This window comes from Pygocentrus nattereri, chromosome 23, assembly GCF_015220715.1.
Source record: "Pygocentrus nattereri isolate fPygNat1 chromosome 23, fPygNat1.pri, whole genome shotgun sequence".
In the NCBI taxonomy this organism is placed as follows: domain Eukaryota; kingdom Metazoa; phylum Chordata; class Actinopteri; order Characiformes; family Serrasalmidae; genus Pygocentrus; species Pygocentrus nattereri.
In genome coordinates, this window is record NC_051233.1 from 19,004,154 (window position 1) to 19,026,318 (window position 22,165).

At 40.5% G+C, this 22,165-nt stretch overlaps 2 protein-coding genes across 10 annotated transcripts in view; one reads left to right on the plus strand and one right to left on the minus strand.

Annotated features, from left to right (window-relative positions):
- The first annotated feature begins 54 nt into the window (after positions 1-54).
- LOC108427721 (solute carrier family 25 member 45) lies at positions 55-10,385 on the plus strand. 6 transcript variants are annotated; one of them, XM_017698150.2, is made up of 7 exons: positions 55-848; positions 2,317-2,366; positions 3,752-3,795; positions 3,902-3,973; positions 5,251-5,439; positions 7,854-8,106; positions 9,414-10,385. In XM_017698150.2, exons 2-7 carry the CDS (start codon positions 2,330-2,332, stop codon positions 9,695-9,697), a joined length of 879 nt encoding a protein of 292 aa, XP_017553639.1. In that variant the 5' UTR covers positions 55-848; positions 2,317-2,329; the 3' UTR covers positions 9,698-10,385. The 6 variants fall into 6 exon arrangements, with proteins under 6 accessions (XP_017553639.1, XP_037389354.1, XP_037389353.1 ...); XM_037533457.1 differs by having other exon boundaries at positions 2,355-2,366; XM_037533456.1 differs by having other exon boundaries at positions 55-680.
- A 687-nt stretch (positions 10,386-11,072) lies between these two features.
- Positions 11,073-22,165, minus strand: part of zgc:171967 (uncharacterized protein LOC100126019 homolog) — a 43,511-nt gene continuing 32,418 nt past the window's right edge. For all 4 annotated transcript variants that reach the window (XM_017698120.2, XM_017698100.2, XM_017698090.2 and 1 more), the window contains 4 exons: positions 21,569-21,682; positions 19,006-19,118; positions 17,599-17,699; positions 11,073-12,469 (listed from right to left, as the gene is read on the minus strand). In XM_017698120.2, coding sequence (XP_017553609.1) covers positions 12,360-12,469; positions 17,599-17,699; positions 19,006-19,118; positions 21,569-21,682 — 438 coding nt within the window. In that variant the 3' untranslated portion in view covers positions 11,073-12,359. The remainder of the gene's footprint in view (positions 12,470-17,598; positions 17,700-19,005; positions 19,119-21,568; positions 21,683-22,165) is intronic.

Sequence of the window (22,165 nt, forward strand, 5' to 3'; positions counted from 1 at the left end):
TTATTCAACATTGATAATTTGTTGTTTTGTGCATCCTTGACAAACATCACATGTCCACCCCATCATACAAATTGGAAAAACATTTTTTTACAGATATTTACAGAAAATATTGTAACATCCAGTTTACTGTTGAACAGCTGACGTTTAAAAAGTCTCATCATGAAAAGAAGCAGCATGGCAGCAGTATTTCTACCCATCAAAGGGTTCTTCCATTGTTACTATGACAAGCTTATAACAAAAGCAGAACTGTTTTTGGTGCTATATAGAACCACATCTACATCAAAATAAAGAACAAATGCACCATGCAAACAACCATGTAAGCATGAAATGGTTCTATATGGGACTCATGACTCTTACTAGATCCATTGCTTTTAACCATCTTTTATATTTACACAGAACTGTTTTGGATAGATGGGCAAAGAATGCTAGGACAAGGCTTGGGAGAATTGGGAGCTTTGATATATGTGTCATTTTATCCTAGACATGATAAGTGTATATTATGTAATCATAAAATATGTTACATAAAAAGCCTTTTGTCATGGTGTTTGTTGGCTGAGACAGATCACATATAGACTGACTGCCACATGGTGTCAGTAGTGTGGCTTTCTGATGTTAAAACACGGTCTGATGGAGACAGGGGTTGAGGTGGTTAATATCCCAGTGCTGCTTGTTCTAATGAGGTAAGAGCATATAAAGTGTACTACTTCAGCATGTTTTGCTGACTGTGTAAAACTGGATACCGTTGGTATGCAGTGGCGACAGTTAAAGTCAAGTTAAAGCTCAGGCAGCGTTTATTGGAGAACCACCACACTTCCGTTCTTGCTGCTGCTTCTAAGAAGGCTGCCAATGTAAGTTGTTTATGACTGATACCGAACTGTAAAGTGGTGGTCAAAGGTTTAGACATAAATAATGTGCTGTTCACCTCTGTTACAATGAAGACTTCGCATTAATGTTGTTTCTGTAGGTTTTGTGTTTGCTGTTCTTACTGCATTCAGCTTCTTTACTGTATTCAGCACGTTTAGGCAAACCTTATCGGTTCATTTCTCGTGGAAATTGTCCTCTGAGGGTTTCTGGAAATCTTGTATCGTTTTCTCATAATTCCACAACAACATGGCACACCAGAGGAGGATGAGTTTTCCTTGGTTCCTCATAGTATGTAATGCAGCTCCAAATCTCATTAAATATGACAAACTATTTGATATCAGCTTTTTAAAACCATCCATATTCAAGTTACCTTTGATGTAAAGTCCACAAAACTCAGGTTAAGATTATCATGGGCTCGTTATCATGGAGTTGATAAAGGGCTCTTCATTTGTCTTACATCTTCTCTTTATTTATTTCATTCATTGTGTTTGTTTATTTCATCCTTATCTGTTATTTTTAAGCTACTATACTATTGTAATTTTAATAGGTAGTTAAATGTTTTGCACTCTGATTACTGTCATACTATCATTACTATCATGATTACTGTACTGTCCAACTTCTGAATCCCTGATCTTTGTATTGGCTCAGCTACATTGTAAATGAGGGTCTCCCTCAATGTACTCTGAGTTTAAATAATGGCAGATTGATTGATTATTGGCTGATTATATAAACAGTTAAACTGATTTAAATTGAACTGGATTAAATTGAACTTCCTGTCATGTCCTGGGTCAAAATGGACCCTTTACAGGTTTCAGGGTCTTTAAAATACTATTTATACTTTACAGTTTTTCATGAAATGTGATGACCGGTTTGATGTTTTTGATAAAATCTCTACATAGAGTATCTCAGATTTGACCCTGTAGTTCAGAATGGCGATCAAGAATGCAGGAAGATTGGGGAAACACAGTGCAGATAGTTTATTACAATATGGAAGGTTTTATGCCCACTTTCCTAATATACTCTGATTAGGAAAATAATGTGCAGCAAACAGCTTAAAGAGAGGAACTCGCGTCAAAAAATACACAAACAGCATGACCCTCACCCCCCTCTGAAATACAGGGTAGAATGGCACCTCAAAATATGATCAGGTTGACCCCAGGGCCCACAAGAGCAATCTGAACCTATAAAGTGTTCTAAAAGGTGTTTTGTTATGAAAAAGAATGTCCTATTTTAAGGTGATTATGAACAAAAAATATACAGTAAAATAAAGTTGTGGATAGGAAAGTGTCAAGTAAAATGCATATTTTTCTTGGACTGTTTTGAGGAGATTTAGCCATACAGTGTCAAAACTGCAAACATTAACGATGTAATCAAATTGTGAACATAACAGGGGGATGAAGAACAAATTAAGTTGTACTTTTGCATGAAATGTATAACTGCATTGCATTTTAGCTGAACAGACATCATGCCCTTTGTGGAATTCATTGCAGGATGGATTTCAGGTATGTTTGCCTTTCCAACTTCTTTTTGTTACTATTTTGCAAGAAACGGGTGCCATAAACTGGGGGGTAACGCTGCACTATGTAAGAGTTTTTGTTAAAATTTAAAGAAGCAGTGCTACTGAGTCAGGAAGAAAAAAAACTCTAAAATAGTGTGTGCACTGCTGCGAGTCACTCTGTAAAACCTGAGATTAAAAAATGAAAAGTCAGAAGTGTTGGGTTAGACTGCGTGGACTGCGGCATTTTTATGTGTTAATTCCACATGCACAGACTCAAAAAGAATGTGCAGCTTGATGTTTGGGCCTTAAATACCAAATCAGCATTATGAGGATATGATGACATAGGTTATAATTCACTTACATCTTTGTAAAACAGTTTTTAAAAAGTTTTGACTGAGTTCTCTTTGAATACTCTTTCAGTGCACTCGCAATTGTCGGGAATTTTCTAAGAATATGTCCTTGTCATAATTTAATAAAAGTTTTGTAACAATTATTCACTTAGAAATTATTAGAATAAATTTATAGTCATATAATTGAGACAAACGGATTTCTTCATTCAGAAAACAGGCCTAGCATTTGTATGGGACAGAATGAACTTCTGAGCCCAGGCACAAGCAGTGCATTGTATCGGGGGAGGGTTTTGGATGGCAGAATGCACCTGAAGCTTGGAGAGGCCAGCAAAATTGCTTACATAGTAAAAGATGAAGGCAAGTTGAGCCTTGAAGAGTCTTGAGATAAATTAATATAGTAAATTTCAAAACTCTGGCCTTGGCTTGGTATTGCCAGACTGGGAAAGTCTAGTAAGAATAGATCCCAGGGATGGTTGGAGATAAGTTTTCAATGAAAGTGTCAAATTAAGTAATGAGAACCAAAAAGGTGATTTCGGAACATATGAAAAAGGGAGGGGTGATGAGCTCACCCTGAAACGGGTTATAAGAAGGGGATGTTTTGTGATGACCTTTGCATGTGTGGCTGTCCGGGTGTCACTTTGAAGCTTAATAAATGAAGAAGGAGCCTTTTCCTTCCTCAAAACATGAACTCATCGACGGAAGTTTGGTTTTTCATTTCTTTTGCTTTTTGCAAGAATGCTTTTTAATCCATTTTGATTTAATTGCCCTTTTTGCATTAGACAGCAGAACAGTTAGAATTAATACTTTAACTTAAAATAAATTTAAAAAGCAACAATTCACGTCATCTGGGACTCGGGGCTGAGGGTCGGCGCGCTTTGAGTCCCGACATAATTGTCAGATTAATCTCAGAAGGTGCAACTGACATTATAGAATGTAATTCCAGCAAAAAAGGTCTTCAAATCCCCTAAACTTACTTAGTGTAGTTTTTAAGTAAATTTCAAAACCAGTCAGAAATGTGAAAGTGTGAAATGGGTTTTAGGCGCAGTGGGATTGACTATTGGACATCCCATGGACACTGTAAAGGTGAGGGACATTCTTTAAAGTGCAATTCTTTGTGCTTCTTGACAGAAAAAAAACACTAAAATATAAGGAATTTTGTATTAAAACTACACATTTGCTTTAAATCCAGGTGCGTCTTCAAACTCAGTCCACCTACAAAGGGATTTTTGACTGTGTGGTCCGAACATACAGGCATGAAGGAGTGAGTATCAGTGCTGGATTTAGAAACTGTCTTTTGTAAACTGAGGAGATTGGATAACAAGTGATGACCTTGACACTTGCTGTTATATAAAGGCTGTATGTTTTGTTATTAGAATTCTTTGTTGGAAACAGTAAACAGAAGTCAGTTTGTATTACGTGTTTATTCCTATGTCTAATTCAGCATTGTCCATTAAAATAAACACAGGTTTCACTTTGACAGATTCCTCTTCCATGCCAGTGTCCCCGAACAGATTTTAGTTCCTGTTTGAAAAGATGAAGTTATTTTAATTGTTTCTCGTTGTTTAGGAACAGTGGAATTGAAAATCACCACTCATGTGATGTGAGGCATCCAAAAAAATGTCTCCAGAAATAAATACAAATCACTGTGAAATTAAAACTGTGTACACCAATTTAATAACAGCTGCTCTTTATATTAGAACACCTAATGCATTAGAATAGATGCTAACTAGTAGACTGTCACGATCAGATCATCAGTATTTAAAGTTGTCGTCTTTGAGAGACAACAGAAAGTCGAGCTCTGCTCTCGATCAGAAAAAAAAATCCACAGAACAACGCATTGATAACCCCAGAGATCAGTCCTCAGCTTCTTTAATACGTTTGGAACTACTTGGATTTAAAGAAGCAGAAAATACAACCGATTTCCAAGACTTAACTTTGGATGTGTTTACAAAAAGCATAGAAAAATATCTTTGCGCATTATCGTGGCAAATGTATCTTATTGAAGAGAAAAGACCAGATAAGACAAGAAGCCAAGCAGATAACAAATACAGAAATCTGAGTTGGTACAATGCACCATTAAATTATGCATAGTTTTAAAAAGTGGTGGAATACCCCTTTAATTAATAATGTTTTAGCTATTGATAACTATCAATTATTTGAGGAGCTGTTTAAAAGTAGTTAGGATAACCAATCATCACAATGCATGATTTACTTATAGTTGTTATGGAGCCCTGCTCGTGACATCCGTCTTATATCATTCCCACGCCTTATTAAATCGCGGCAATGGCTTAATTATCTTGTTCCCACGGCTTACTAAGTCGTGGCCACGCATTAGTCATATGCAGTAAAGCCTGACTGTGTTGTCACAGTTGTGTAATGTCATGTACTAATGAACTAATTCTACATCAGGCACGTAAGTCCTGGCGTGGTCCTCACAAGGGGATTGAGAATCCACAGAACATCTCACAGGTATTGTTAGTTCGGCAGTGACTTAACTGACCTCTCTTCCTTTTGGCCTGACTGTTCTTGCTTGCTCAGTTTCACGGTTTCTTCAAAGGCATGGCCTTCCCTGTCTTCAGTGTTGCTGTCAGCAACTCTGTGATCTTTGGTTCGTACAGCAATGCCTTGAATTACCTCACCCAGTCCCAACACAGGGAGCATGACCAAGGCAACAAGGCACCACTATGGGCCGTCCTCACAGCTGGATGCTTCTCAGGAGGAATACAGGTAGATCTAAATGTGTGCATTCATAAAGGGAACACTCAAATAACACATTCTAGATCTGAATGAATGAAATATTCTCATTGAATACTTTGTTCTGTACAAAGTTGAATGTGCTGACAACAAAATCACACAAAAATCATCAATGGAAATCACATACAAATGGAGTCACACACAAAATTAAAGTGGAAAAACACACTACAGGCTGATCCAACTTTGATGTAATGTCCTTAAAACAAGTCAAAATGAGGCTCAGTATTGTGTGTGGCCTCCACGTGACTGTATGACCTCCCTACAATGCTTGGGCATGCTCCTGATGAGGTGGCGGATGGTCTCCTGAGGGATCTCCTCCCAGACCTGGACTAAAGCATCCGCCAACTCCTGGACAGTCTGTGGTGCAACGTGGCGTTGGTGGATGGAGCGAGACATGATGTCCCAGATGTGCTCAATCGGATTCAGGACTGGGGAACGGGCGAGCCAGTCCATAGCTTCAATGCCTTCATCTTGCAGGAACTGCTGACACACTCCAGCCACATGAGGTCTAGCATTGTCCTGCATTAGGAGGAACCCAGGGCCAACCGCACCAGCATATGGTCTCACAAGGGGTCTGAGGATCTCATTTCGGTACCTAATGGCAGTCAGGCTACCTCTGGCGAGCACATGGAGGGCTGTGCGGCCCTCCAAAGAAATGCCACCCCACACTATTACTGACCCACTGCCAAACCAGTCATGCTGAAGGATGTTGCAGGCAGCAGATCGCTCTCCACGGCGTCTCCAGACTCTGTCATGTCTGTCACTTGTGCTCAGTGTGAACCTGCTTTCATCTGTGAAGAGCACAGGGCGCCAGTGGCAAATTTGCCAATCCTGGTGTTCTCTGGCAAATGCCAAGCGTCCTGCACGGTGTTGGGCTGTGAGCACAACCCTCATCTGTGGACATCGGGCCCTCATACCATCCTCAAGGAGTCGGTTTCTAACCGTTTGTGCAGACACATGCACATTTGTGGCCTGCTGGAGGTCATTTTGCAGTGCTCTGGCAGTGCTCCTCCTGTTCCTCCTTGCACAAAGGCGGAGGTAGCGGTCCTGCTGCTGGGTTGTTGCCCTCCTACGGCCTCTTCCACGTCTCCTGGTGTACTGGCCTGTCTCCTGCTAGCGCCTCCAGCCTCTGGACACTACGCTGACAGAAACAGCAAACTTTCTTGCCACAGCTCGCATTTATGTGCCATCCAGGATGAGCTGCACTACCTGAGCCACTTGTGTGGCTTGTAGAGTCCGTCTCATGCTACCATGAGTGTGAAAGCACCACCAACATTCAAAAGTGACCAAAACATCAGCCAGAAAGCGGAAAGGTACTGAGAAGTGGTCTGTGGTGCCCACCTGCAGAACCACTGCTTTATTGAGTGTGTCTTGCTAATTGCCAATAATTTCCACCTGTTGTCTATTCCATTTGCACAACAGCTGTGAAATTGATTTGTCAATCAGTGTTGCTTCCTAAGTGGACAGTTTGATTTCACAGAAGTTTGATATACTTGGAGTTATATTGTGTTGTTTAAGTGTTCCCTTTATTTTTTTGAGCAGTGTATATTTTATTTGCTTCAGTCCTCCACAGTTTTGGATGTTTACTCAGACAATTCACATGTTGTTACAGGGCACATTCTCAGATTTTAATAAAGGGTATTTTAATATATTTTAGTTTCACCATATACAAATTACAGCATTTTATACATGGGCCTCTCAGAGCGTAGCCTCTGTATTTCTGTTCATTAAGTCTTCTGCTGTACAGTAGTCACCTGCCCCTGGAAGTGGTTTTGGTTTTGATTTTTGCCTCCAAAATAATTGGTTGTAAACTTCCGTCTGTTGCCTCTATATATGCCACAAGCTTGGATACAAAGTAAAACTGCTCCCTTTTGGCAGAAGATTTTAAAGCATCCTTTGCACTGAGTAACAGCACCTACCTTCTGCTATGAGACGTTTAAAACTCCACTCCACAACGCTAACTTTGTTTGTCAACTTATTTTATTGTATTTTTATTTAGTTATTTTAGTGAGGTTATAAATGTTATGTGTATGTAATTGTAATTGCTTGATTGTATCATGGAGTATGAAAAGGGTTACGTTACGTAAGTAAGGTTAGGACTCAAGACTTTCATTCATATAGCAGTGGTGTTCTTGCAGTGTGTGGAAAAGAATGGAAAAGCATCTCCACAACTAGTGACTACAGCGAGTCACTACACACACAAGATAAAAAATAAAGCAACAAATAATTGCTTTTAATGATAAGCTTGATGATTAAATTTTCCCATTGATCTGTGAATATTTGCTGCTGACATATTGTGTACCCTACTGTAATTGTTGTAAAATATAAATGTGCATTCATCATGCTTGTCACAATGTTACCATCACTGCATTGACCTTCTTAAATAGGTGCTGGTCATGGCCCCGGTCGACCTAGTGAAGGTGCGTCTTCAAAACCAAACTGCAAGTCGCTCTGTGGCAGGTGGGGCAAAGTACCGCAGCCCCATGCACTGCATGGCTGTCATCTTCAGGGAGGACGGGGCGAGGGGCCTGTTCAGGGGGGTATTTGCACTAGCCTTGCGTGACATTCCCTGCTATGGTCTTTACTTCCTTCCCTACGAATTCACCTGCCGGATGCTGACAGAGAAAGGAAAGCAATCTAGTGAGTGTGCAAAGAATACTGTCTATGCTACTGGCCACCAATACTCATTTTACAAATGAATTGAACAGTAACTGCATTAAACAGCACTCAATTTTAAACACAGGTGTTTAAACCATGTTTGGGCCATCAGAGTTGCAATATGTTCTTTTTAACCACAGTTAAAAAAAAATCTAATAAAATCGGTCAAGTATTGGTCAACAGCTGTTTTACAAACCCAATTCCAAAAAAATTTGGACCATAAATAAATTGCAAATAACAACAGAAAGCAGTGATTTACACCTCTACTTTGGCCTACATTTGAACAAAAACAGTAAGACAATATGTTTTATCTTACTCACTTCATTGTTTTTTTGTGTGAATGTATATTCATTCTGAAATGAATGCCTGGAGCAGAGCAACTCCAAAAAAACTGGAACTGGAGAAATTTAAGAAGAGAAACACTAGAATGTTTAAAAAAAAAAACATATTAAGCAGGTGATACATTTGTGCTTGGATATACAAAGAGCATCCAGGAAAAGCCTTTATGAGCAAGGAGAATCACCATTTTTCCAAAACATGTCTGCAAATTATGCAACAGTTTAAAAATAACATTCCTCTGCCAGGGATTACAAAGTATTTCAGAGATTCTGAGAATCCAGAAAAATCTCTGTGTGTAAAGGACAAGAAAGCCATATGTCAACCACGTCCAGAGATGATGCTGATTTCTTTGGGCTCAAGCTCTTCTGAAATTGACTGGTACATAATGGAAATGTTTATTGTGATCTGACAAGTCAACCTTTCAGATTGAAATATGTAACAGACATTATGGTCAAAGAAGAAAAGGCCCTTCCAGAATTTCATCAGCATGAAGGCCAGGGTTTGTTATGGTATGGGTGGATATCAGTAGGTAAGCTGCACACCTGTGAAAGCACCAATAATGCCAAACCCGTTTTGGTGATGTGACATGTGGTAAACATGCTCCTGTCCCAATTGTTTTGGAACATGTTGCAGGTATCAAATTTAGAGCGAGCATGTATTTACAAAAAAAGTCAAAAACAAAGTAATAACCACTTTCAATTTAATACAGTATTAAAAGTCAAACAGAATTTACTTTTCACTGCTTTCTGCTTTTTTGGAATTAGGGGTTGTATGTTAGCTGTGTAGTATACTACATAACCAATGCAGACATCCCTCCAAATAGTCATTTTTGCCTATTTCAACCACACCTGCTGCCGTCTTTCAAACAGGTCTTTTTCAGTTAACATTTAATGATTAAGGCATGTGTACTGCAGACAGCGTTGACCTGTGGTTGTGTGCATTTGTTCCAGGTACATATGCAATTTTAATGGCTGGAGGAATCGCTGGCACAATGTCGTGGGCTTGTGCCACGCCAATGGACGTAGTGAAGGCTAGACTCCAGATGTCCGGGACAGGTGGCCGAGAGTACAGTGGCACCCTGCACTGCATCACTGCCAGTCTACAGGAAGAGGGCATTCGGGTGTTCTTCAAAGGCCTTCTTCTGAATAGTGTGCGAGCCTTCCCAGTCAATGCGGTCACTTTCCTCAGCTATGAGACGCTAATTAGGTCAATGACATGCTTCGCTCAGGATTGATGCACAGGAAGATGTGTCTGTGTGCCAAAATGTGTGATGTTCTTCCCAAACTGACAAGTTTCAGCTGATGAAACTGTGGTCTATCTGCCGTAGACAGGATTGGGATGTAGAGTATGGAGAATATATATTCAGTTGAAAATGGATTCAGAAACACCATCAATGCTTGTTTATTAACTATTTTAAAATCAGCGCACGTATCAGAGCATGTAGCAAACATGCTAATTAGATGGACTCTGTAGAGGAACTCAACGAATGGCATCTTTCCAAACACTGAAGTTCAGCTAAAGCTAAATCACAAGCATCCAATATTTACTGTTGGCCTTGTCCCTTGCGTACAAGGATTTCTCCAGATTCTCTGAACCATTTGATGATATGTAGTGTAAATGGTGGGATATCCAAAATTTTCACAATTTTACATTGAGGAACATTTTTTTGAAATGGTTCCACAATTTTTAGACTGTTTTTCACAGATTGGTGAACCTCTGCCTCTCTAAAATGCTCTTTTTATACCCAGTCATGTGAACTGTTTATTAATACCACTTACTTTTGCCAGTCTGTTTGTTGCCCCATACCAACTTTTTTGAGATGCATTGCTGCCATCAAGTTCTAAATGAGTTAATATTTTTCATGATATGTGCTCTATGTTCTGTTGTGAATAAAATATGGGTCTATGTGATTTGCATATCACTGCATTCCGTTTTTATTTACATTTTACACAGTGTCACAACTTTTTTGGAATTGGGGTTGCATTTTGAGGGATAAGCTCAGTAGTGGACATGTTCGTGACATAAGCTTAGCATCAGTATTGCACTGCACTCATGCTCGACTGTGGAGCAGCAGTGGGCTGAGGCAGATGAAAAGAACTTCCTTTGAAATGGCAAAATATACAGTAGTATGCAAAAGTTTGAATTTGGAGATGGCGAGTTTGATCCCTGGTGATGCTACAGACATCCGTGGCCAGGAGTCCAAGAGATGGCCTTCCCTCTCCCCCCCATCTCTCAGTGTGATGCTAATCAATGCAAATGTCTGTTAGCTGACATAAAGAACTTGTACCATTCTCAACCAAGCACACAGAGGTAAATAAAGACATTGCATTAGCAGCAGCTTGAAAAGCTGCAGTGACTCAAGACTTTTGACTTTGGGTCAAATATGTAAGCATTTAACTACTGACCAAATCAGTGTTACTGAACTGTGGACTATGACCTGCAAAGCTATTATTTCTGAACATTGCATCTGATAGAGGATGAATGGTTTACTGTCAAACGCTGAAAAAGCATTTTATGTCACTTTTTATGACACTAACAAACTTAAACAGCGCATAACCTTGTGCATGCTTGATTTTAGTTTTGGTGAAGGACAGAGGAAAACAAGGAAATGGAATTTAACATCTTTATTTTATCCATCAGTTTTTTAGACATTGACACAGTGGCCTGATTTACTACTGCCAGTAGTGCACGTTAAACTTTTTTTAACCTTATTAATAATTGTTGGACATTCATGTTCCTTGTCTTGCAGCAAAACACTGTACATGCTAATAACTCACTTTGTCATGTATCGTCAAACAGATAAATTTTCACTTTTATTTAAATGAGCCATCATTTCTTGAACTCGCTTTGGACAACTTCTCTTGTCATCTGTCAAACTTGGATTTTTATTTAATAATTTGAGTTGATTTCAAAGCTTGGGTGATTGTAATGCAGTTCAGCTTAACAAAACCAACATCTGTTTGTCGGGTTTTCATTGAGATCGAGACACCTTGGAATGAATGAATCCTGGAACTACAAACTCTTCTATCAGGGAGATGTATAGTCTCCCAGTTCAAACAGATTTCATTCATTTAAAACATCCACAGACAATAATGCGGACATAAGGTTTATGTGGTGTTTAGCTCATTATGAACAACTGTTCTTCATCTGTAGACAGAAAACTTTCAGATGAAATGTTCAGGAGGTTCAAGGAAGGTAAGGATTCAAATAAAGCAAAAAAAAAAAACATCTCTAGTAAATTCAGTTTAAAATTGAATGATCAGTGTAAACAAGAAGTAGCCTCTATTCAAGTCATTGTGGATTTGAAAAAAAGGAATAGGTTTTCCAACTTTGGAATAAACCAGACAGTAAATCTTAAATACTGGATGGATTTGGATTTCTACAAATTTGGTCTTCCCTTCAACAAAATTAACAAGCGTCATTTTGAAATGACACATCTCTTATGCTTAATGTGGACAGTGCAAAATATTCCACATCTGTCATTTTTATTTATCTGATATTACAGCATCAATACGATCTACAGTGATTTCTCTCCTACTTTGCTTCAAACCTGAAAAAAAATGTTGCTAAAACAATATAAGGTCTAGAATTCAATTGTGGGAGCTCTGAAACTGAAAAACAGTTTCTCTAATGGTCCTGATTAACCCCCCAATCTCTTTTTCTGTCATTTCTCTCAATCTGTAGCTCATCGATTGTTCTACAATTATTCAAATTCCAAAATACTTTAACGGGATTTTGTGTGTGTGTGTGTGTGTGTGTGTGTGTGTGTGTGTGTGTGTGTGTGTGTGTGTGTGTGTGTGTGTGTGTGTGTGTGTGTGTGCGTGTGTGCGTGTGTGTAAGTAAATATGTCAATCTTGTTTAAGTGCTGTATGTCTTGGTAAACTGTGCTTGCATTGTTACTGCAGGAGCACAGTCCAGTCGGCCCCTGCGTTGACCCCAGGTTTGCGCAGAGTTAACACCGATGCAGCAGAATCGAACTCGAACTCCACAGCAGACTTGGTGCCATCTGAAGAAAGAGATTAAAAGCATGAGGAATCACCTGTTTAGGAAAAACACCTAACAATTTATATGTAAAATAAGGGAAAAGCAAGTACTTTCACACTTTTTGTTATTGCACCTGGTGTCATAAAATCTCTGCTGTTGGTTGGGAATTTCAACAAGTAGTACTCATGGTGAAAGTGAACAACACCATACCCAAAGGTACAGGGGCATTACATGTCATCAAGGGAAACATGAATGGAGTAATGTACTGGGTTACTTTACAGGAGAATTTGGCTGGTTTCAAAAAAAGAAGGTGAATGTGTTTCCATAGCCTCTCCAACCTTCAGACTCTAATCCCACTAGGGTTTTGAAATAGAGTCCATCAGAAGGCCCTTGTAACATCAGGAAATTAAAAATGATTTGTCAAGTGGAATGGGGTAAAACTGAACCTCAATCCTGCAAAAAGCTAATTACTTAATCTTAGCATAGATGTCTGGAACTGCCACCATCGACTTTGCAACAAAAGACTATTATCATTAAGTTGTGTCTGAATACTTTTCCCCCATCAATTTCTATCCTTCTTTACATTACCACATAATTTATTCTTCAAATTCTTCAAAACTCCCATTATTATTATACTGTAATATGCATCCCAGTCAAATTGCATTTTGTTGATTTTCTTAGTAAAATATAAGTTAGCACATCCTCTAAAGAGAACAATCTTCTCAATCTTCACAATTATCGTTTAATTGCTGAATTTAATATATTGGAATACACTGCTCAAAAAAATAAAGGGAACACTCAAATAACATCCTAGATCTGAATGAATGAAATATTCTCATTGAATACTTTGTTCTGTACAAAGTTGAATGCGCTGACAACAAAATCACACAAAAATCATCAATGGAAATCAAATTTATTAACCAATGGAGGCCTGGATTTGGAGTCACACACAAAATTAAAGTGGAAAAACACTACAGGCTGATCCAACTTTGATGTAATGTCCTTAAAACAAGTCAAAATGAGGCTCAGTATTGTGTGTGGCCTCCACGTGCCTGTATGACCTCCCTACAACGCCTGGGCATGCTCCTGATGAGGTGGCGGATGGTCTCCTGAGGGATCTCCTCCCAGACCTGGACTAAAGCATCCGCCAACTCCTGGACAGTCTGTGGTGCAACGTGGCGTTGGTGGATGGAGCGAGACATGATGTCCCAGATGTGCTCAATCGGATTCAGGACTGGGGAACGGGCGGGCCAGTCCATAGCTTCAATGCCTTCATCTTGCAGGAACTGCTGACACACTCCAGCCACATGAGGTCTAGCATTGTCCTGCATTAGGAGGAACCCAGGGCCAACCGCACCAGCATATGGTTTCACAAGGGGTCTGAGGATCTCATCTCGGTACCTAATTGGCAGTCAGGCTACCTCTGGCGAGCACATGGAGGGCTGTGCGGCCCTCCAAAGAAATGCCACCCCACACCATTACTGACCCACTGCCAAACCGGTCATGTTGAAGGACGTTGCAGGCAGCAGATCGCTCTCCACGGCGTCTCCAAACTCCGTCACGTCTGTCACGTGCTCAGTGTGAACCTGCTTTCATCTGTGAAGAGCACAGGGCGCCAGTGGCAAATTTGCCAATCCTGGTGTTCTCTGGCAAATGTCAAGCGTCCTGCACGGTGTTGGGCTGTGAGCGCAACCCCCATCTGTGGACGTCAGGCCCTCATACCATCCTCATGGAGTCGGTTTCTAACCGTTTGTGCAGACACATGCACATTTGTGGCCTGCTGGAGGTCTTTTTGCAGAGCTCTGGCAGTGCTCCTCTTGTTCCTCCTTGCACAAAGGCGGAGGTAGCGGTCCTGCTGCTGGGTTGTTGCCCTCCTACAGCAAACCTTCTTGACACAGCTCGCATTTATGTGCCATCCAGGATGAGCTGCACTACCTGAGCCACTTGTGTGGGTTGTAGAGTCCGTCTCATGCTACCACGAGTGTGAAAGCACCACCAACATTCAAAAGTGACCAAAACATCAGCCAGAAAGAAGTAAGGTACTGAGAAGTGGTCTGTGGTCCCCACCTGCAGAACCACTCCTTTATTGAGTGTGTCTTGCTAATTGCCAATAATTTCCACCTGTTGTCTATTCCATTTGCACAACAGCTGTGAAATTGATTGTCAATCAGTGTTTGATTTCACAGAAGTTTGATTTACTTGGAGTTATATTGTGTTGTTTTGGCTGTCTTGGCTGACACGCCTCTGCAACATCGCATGGACATCTGGGGCGGTCCCCCTGGAATGGCAGACCGGGGTGGTGGTCCCTCTTTTTAAGAAAGGGGACCGGAGGGTGTGTTCCAACTATCAGGGGATCACACTTCTCAGCCTACCCAGTAAGGTCTATGCATGGGTACTGGAGAAGAGAGTCCGACCGATAGTCGAATCTCAGCTACAAGAGGAACAATGCGGGTTTCATTGGTCGTTGAACACTGGACCAGCTTTTTATCCTCACCAGAGTCCTGGAGGGTGCGTGGGAGTTTGCCAACCAGTCCACATATGTTTTGTGAATTTGGAGAAGGCATTCGACCGCGTCCCTCGGCAGATCCCTGTGGGGGGCTCCAGGAGTACGGTGTAAGGGCTTGTTGTTATGGGCCATTCAGTCCCTGTACAAACGGAGCAGGAGCTTGGTTCATATAGCCGGCAGTAAGTCAGATTGGTTTCCAGTTAGGGTTGGACTCTGCCAGGGCTGTCCGTTGTCACCGATTCTGTTCATAGACAGAATTTCTCGGAACAGCCAAGTTGCAACCGAGTGTGAAGCGGCTGGGATAAAAATCAGCACCTCTAAATCTGAGACCATGGTCCTCAGTCGGAAAAGGGTGGAATGCTCTGTCCAGGTTGGGAGTGAATTCTTGCCCCAAGTGGAGGAGTTTAAATATCTTGGGATTTTGTTCACGAGTGAAGGAAAAATAGAGCGAGAGGTTGACAGGCGGATTGGTGTGGTGTCTGCAGTAATGCGGACCCTATACCAGTCAGTCATGGTGAAGAGAGAGCTGAGCCAGAAGGTGAAGCTGTCAATTTACCGGTCAATCTACGTTCCGACTCTCACCTATGGTCACAAGCTGTGGGTAGTGACCGAAAGAACAAGATCGCAGATACAAGCAGCCGAAATGAGCTTTCTCTGCAGGGTTGCTGGGCACTCCCTTAGAGATTCCCTTCGGGAGAGGCTCAGAGTAGAGCCCCTGCTCCTCCACATTGAGAGAAGCCAGTTGAGGTGGTTCGGGCATCTGGTAAGGATAGCCTCTGGATGCCTCCCTAAGGAGGTGTTCCAGACATGTCTGACGGGGAGGAGACCCAGGGGAAGACCCAGGACACGTTGGAGGGATTATATATCTCTCGACTGTCTTGGGAACACCTCGGCATCCCTCCGGAAGAGCTAGAGGAGGTGGCGTGGGAGAGGGAGGCCTGAGCCTCTTTGCTCATGCTGCTGGCCCCACGACCTGGACTCGGATAAGCGGATGATGATGGATGGATGAATGGATGGAATATATATGTTGGTTCCCAACATTGGTGCTTGAATACCACAGCCTTGCATGTTTTAGTCCTGTTTTTCCCCACTCCTGAACTAACTAATCAGCTAATTACCAAGCCTTTCTTAGGATGAAGTGGATGTGTTGCAGAAAGAAAAACACTAATGGTTGGTTTCCTTCTCAGTGATTGCTGGTCCTGGAGTACACTTTCATCTCAATGGAGACCTTCCATACAGAATGGTGTGTAGTACAGGACTACAGTCCAGGCTTAATCACTGTGTGGGAAACCAATCAAAGTGTGCAGGGCAGGGGTACTCCAGAATCAGGTCTGGTATTCTGTGGCATAATATATAATGGGAGTAATGATACTGATTTCATAAACAAACATTAAATCATTTGACAATGAAGACATTTGGGTGTTTTTTGACTGAGTCTCACAATGTAATCAAAGCACTGCTGTACACATCAAAATGTGTAAACAGTATTTTTACAAATATTCCTTAACACATATATAGTGCTGTGAAAGGTATTTACCCCTCACCTGACCTTCTTCTATTTTTGCTAATTTATCACATTTAAATGTTCCAGCTGCATAACCCAACTGCACTTGAGCTTTAGGTCACAAATGGACAGGCAGATATTCTCCTTCAGGATTCTCTGATAAAGAGCAGAATTCATGGTTCCATCAAATATGACAATTATCATCCAGATCCTGCAGAAGCAATGCAGCCCCAGACCACCACACTACCACCTGTTGGTATGATATTCTTTTGGTGGAATGCAGTGTTAGCTTTACGCCACATGTAACAGGATCCATGTCTTACAAAAAGTTCCACCTTTGACTCATTAGCCCACAGAATATTTTGGCAAATGCAAGATGAGCATTTATGTTTTTTTTTGATCAGCAGTGGTTTGTGCTTTGCAGCTTGCCATTTCTGTCTTTCTTATTGTGGAATTGTGTACATTGACCTTAAGTTAGGCAAGTGAAGCCTGCAATTCTTTCAATGGTCATATGGCTTCTTTTGTGACCTCCTGTATGAGTTGTTGATGCGCTCTTGGTGACATTTTGGGAGGCCAGCAATTCATGAGAAGGGTTACCACTGTTCCAGGTTTTCTCCATTTGTAGATAATGGCTCTCACTGTGGTTAGTTGGAGTCCCAGAGCCTTAGCACGGCAATGTGACCCTTTTCAGATTGGTAGATTTCAATGACTTCATTTAGCATCTGTATTTAAATGTCTTTAGAATGTGGCATCATGTACTGCTTTTTAGACCTTCTAGTCTGGTTCACATTGCTAGACAAGTTCTATACAAGTCATGTGTAGACTTAACAGGTCTGGCAGTAATGATGCCTGGGTGTGGCTAGTGAAATTGAACCCAGTTGTCAAGTGAATTTGGTTAACTGGTTGATTTAGTAGTTAAGGCACCAAATACTTTTTCACACAGGGACAGGTAGGGCTGAACAACATTTTTCGTTCAATAAATGAAATCATCATTTAAAACAGCAATTTGTGTTTACTCGGGTTATTTTTGTCTAACATTAAAAGTACTCTGATCATCAGAAACAAGTAAGTGTGACTAATATGTAAAAAACAGAAGACTTTGTGATGTTGTTGAGACTTCCAGGACCAATAACACACTGACCTGCAGCAATTAGAGAGATGGAGGTAGGTTGAGTAGCTCCCATTATGATCACCTTCTCAATCCATGCTGCTGTTGAGAAGTTCGAGTCTGGAGCCAGATTACTGAAGAGCAGAAGAATATCCCATAAATGAAGGAACAGTTCACCCAGAATAAAACACCACTGCAAACAATGAATGCTGAAGTCCTCACTTTCTATGACCTTATTAGGCAATACCTGATTTTAATTAATTGAAATGTGAATAACAGATCTCAACATAGATAGAGAATAGAACTCTATTACACAAATCTAAATACTATTATTTGAAAACACATTAGTAAGATAAAGATGTTAACAATAATAACTGGACTTTTTCAGGCAATGGTTAAGAAGAAATATTCATATGTCCTTTAAACCACTGCATTTTCTTGTGAAGTTTAAGCTTGTAACATTATTGTTCTTGCCATAATCTCAGTTTTATTCCACTATAGTGACAGCCAAACTGCATGTTGTCCCAGGAATGCCTCAGAGATATTTAATGGAACATAAAATGATAACAAGAATACACATGTCCTGGACTTAGCTAAAACAGTAATAAACAACACATTTGTTGCACAAACCAATATTTCTGCCAATATTTCCAAATACAGTGTGCATGAGAAAAATTAGGTGGATAAGACTGCAGAAGGCTTCAAACCAAGGAAGGTGCTGTAGCGTATAGTAATCTGCCTATAATCATAAGAAGCTGCCTGAAAAAATTTATTCACATGCGTCATTTCTAATGCGTTTCTTTAAGGATGGCAGCGATCCTGTTTCCATCCTTTTTAGCCCACTCTTTCACTAACTTTGTGCTTCACATCCAAGCAGAACACAGACACTCCCACAGTCCAGGATGACAACTGTAGAGTGTTTATATGTGACTGTTTGACTGAGTAGCAAAATCATTAGACTTCAATCTCATATCTCAATCTGGAAAAGTAGGCGAAATGCTAAAAAGGCACACAAACTCAGCCTGAAATGTGCATGTAATTCTTGAAAGAGTGGGCTAAAATTGATATTTCCTATACCAAAAGACTGGTTTATCTTTACCTGACAGTACTGATGCTGTTATTAAGGCAAGGAGACTCATAACTAAGTAATAGAGAAGAAATGCTGCATGTGTCTAATATTTTGTCTGGTGAGCTTAAGTTTGTTTCAAGTGATTTTTTTTCCTATGTTTGTAAATTATTGTGTGTGATAGTCATCAGTATACAGATGCTGCAGATCAGAAATCAGAAGGAGCTATGAATCCTCCTGTCCTTCTGAATCTAGTAAGAGTCTACTGGTTAATTTTTTTAGTAAATGTAGCTCAAACTGGACATGGACATGAGCCCAGAATGTGTCTTGTGTGGATGTTTCTGTGCACTGAAAAAAAGACCTGGAAGACTCACTTGGAAGAAAGGGTATTATCAGAAAAGTGCAGATGCCTATGGATAAACTGCTTTTCCTTTTCAAAGTTGAAGGTGTGGAAGTCATCAATGTAGATTTCTCCTTCAGCTGTCCCCTGGCAGAGAAAACACCAGTTTGACCGTTTTAAATATGTAATATGTAGCTCTCAAATCACACAGCAGATTACGACAAACACTGCAAATGAACAGGGTGGTCACTAACCCTATTCCAAGAGATCTAGGCTTGTGTTTACAACAGCTTCCCCCAGACACAGACACGCCTTATTTCTTTGCCCCTTTGTTCTCAGGCTGTAAAAGTGTAAAAGTTGATGACTAACTGTATTTTATATTGCCTCAGCCATTGTTCAAGATTTTTTTATAGTAAGATGGGGCTCAGTGAAGCTACAGGAATAGAGGTAGCAGGGCTCACTCTTGGGTGCCCCCTCTGGTGCAGTACAGACTGCCTGTGGTTCTTCTAAATAAATGCAATCGGTCACACATCACTATAGTGCTGGAAATCCTACTGATAATGGTTATTTTTAACAAAAATCAAAACAAAAATAATGCTGGCAATAAGGGGTGTTACAGACCTGTCAACATGGTTTGAAACATTTAAATTTTGCTGCAGAAAAACGTGTCAGTGTTATATTCAAGAAATATATACAAATTAACACAATTTAAATAGTAGAACAATGCTGCCTGCTGTATCAGATCCATAATGATTGAGTGCCATTTCCCTGGCAATGCAAACAACCCAGTGCCAGTGACAAAAATCGCACTCTCTTAAATAAATTTCTCATAGTAGGATCCTGAAACAGATTGCTAATGCATCTAGATACACTATAAACAATGGCATAATATACCTTTATAACAATCACCAATAACAAATTTACAAAAGCTTGAACAACCTACTTGCTAAATGAGAGCAGTCACTTTACACAGGTGGAAAGTGAGTGAAAATCTTAGGTGCATGGCCCCCTTATATAATTTAACTTTTGGGGCTCCCACAGGCTTCTTGTGTTGGTGGTTTTGAACTGTGACTCCACTTTAGCCCTGTACTCACATTTGGCTGCTTTTATGATCTTACAGAGAGCATAGCTGGCTTTTTTATACTCATCCGTGTTTCCTGATTTAAAAGCAGCGGTACATGTGTTCAGAGCAGCACAGACCTCACAGTTGAGCCATGACTTCTGATTGGGGTAAACACAAACTGTTTTTGTGGGCACAACATCCTCTATACACTTTTTGACGAACCTGGTAATTGAGTCTGCATATTTGCCCATGTTATAGTTTGACGGAACATCTGCCAGTTTGTCATCAAAATGGTCCTGAAGCGCTGAATCTGATTGGTCCGACCATCGGTGGACCTCACTGATGGTGGGCGGTGCCCTTTTCAGTTTCTGCCTAAAGGTGGGCAGGAGCAGAATGGGGAGATGATCTGATTTGCCAAACAGAGGTCAGGGGAGGGCCCTCCCCTGACCTCTGCTTGGCAAATCTTATGCAGCCAATCCAAAAATTCTGAGGAACTTAATGAGCTGCCAGATTGCGGTTGGAACTAGACTCTGCTGGAAGTTGGGAATAGTGACCACTGAAGTAGGGCATGACTGGGCCATTTAATATTCATAGTGAGTGAAATGCATGTCAGCAAAAGCTATTCTCACTTGTTAGTGAGCACTGGTTTATATCAAAGTGATGGCTGGAGTAAAAATTGCATTTATACAACACAGCTACGAGCCTGACGCAGACAGCAAGTAATAGAGGCTTATGGCCATCCATTAGCACTGCCCAACTGCATGCCTAAAACATCAAACACTTGCTTCAGATGGTGTCAAGCAGTTAAATAATGGTTTCTGACACTGTAAGACATGTTACCTATAAAAATGGACAAACGAACAGACAAAATTTAAGCTTTAAAGATCCTACTACTGCTGGTCTGTACAATGTGCTTTTGTTAATTTTAATAGAAAATGACATGTCATACAGACGAAGTACAAGGCAAGTATTAAGGCTACCTTTACTTAATAGTTCAAAGTTGTGATTTAGGCCTGCACTCTGCATAATGCCCACTCCGCAGCACCCGGGGAGCAGTTGGGGGTTAGGTGTCTTGCTCAAGGACACCTCAGTCATGTGCGGTCGGCTCTGGGGATCGAACCAGTGACCTTCGGTCACAAGGCTGGTTCCCTAACCTCCAGCCCATGACTGCCTTACTACTACTTAGCCCCACAACTCCAGAGCAAAACCAAAAAAAAAAACAAACCTCAGCCGATGAACTACATTTGTGGTAAAGGGAAAGTCATATAAATTAGATTTTTTCCTGTTTTCCATTGCTTAAGAAACTTCTGAGATTAGTTCAAAGCTAAAGTTTAACTAGGTGCTACCTTAAACTAAAGTTGCTAGCGTACTGATCTTTCTCTGATGTGCATCTATCAGCTAATGAGTTTGTGAATTCCTTAGAAGTGGTGAAACAATGTTTTTGACAAGTTTTGGCCACAAGTGGTGCTGTTATGTAAGAAATCAAATCAGCTGAAACAACAGTGCTCTCAAGAATCACGTGCAGTGAGTTTACCTGAGGGCTGAGGGCCACATAGAGGGTGTAGGGGTCATTCTCCATACAGGTACTAGATCTCCTAACACGGTTCTTCCTGCTAATAATGGAGCCGCCTCGTTGGAACACTGGGATCTGGGGAAATGAAGAGAGAAGTAGGATAGTTCCAAACCAGTTCAGGGGATAAAAAAAAACACAAACATTTCTAGGAACAACAATTAAACTAACAAAAGGTAATAATCTTTGCCTTTCCAAAGTAGGATATGGAAAAATGACTAAAAATAATCTTTTTTTCATTCTTTGTCACCTAACATGAATTACTTTATTTACATTTTACCTACAAACTTTCAAATGTCTTCATATCAACATCATGTCTCACATGCCTTCAGTGTATTATTTTACACTCAAGAGCTGACAAAAAGAAAGTTTTCACATTCTGTGTGTGTGTGTAAGAACACATTCTGTGTTAGACAGAACACAGTGTGTGTGTGTGTGTGTGTGTGTTAATAATTTCACTCCACTGTGTACTTGTACATAGATACATACATACATACATACATTTATGTATGTATGTATGTGTATGTATGTATGTACATACGTACATATATTTAGATTTAA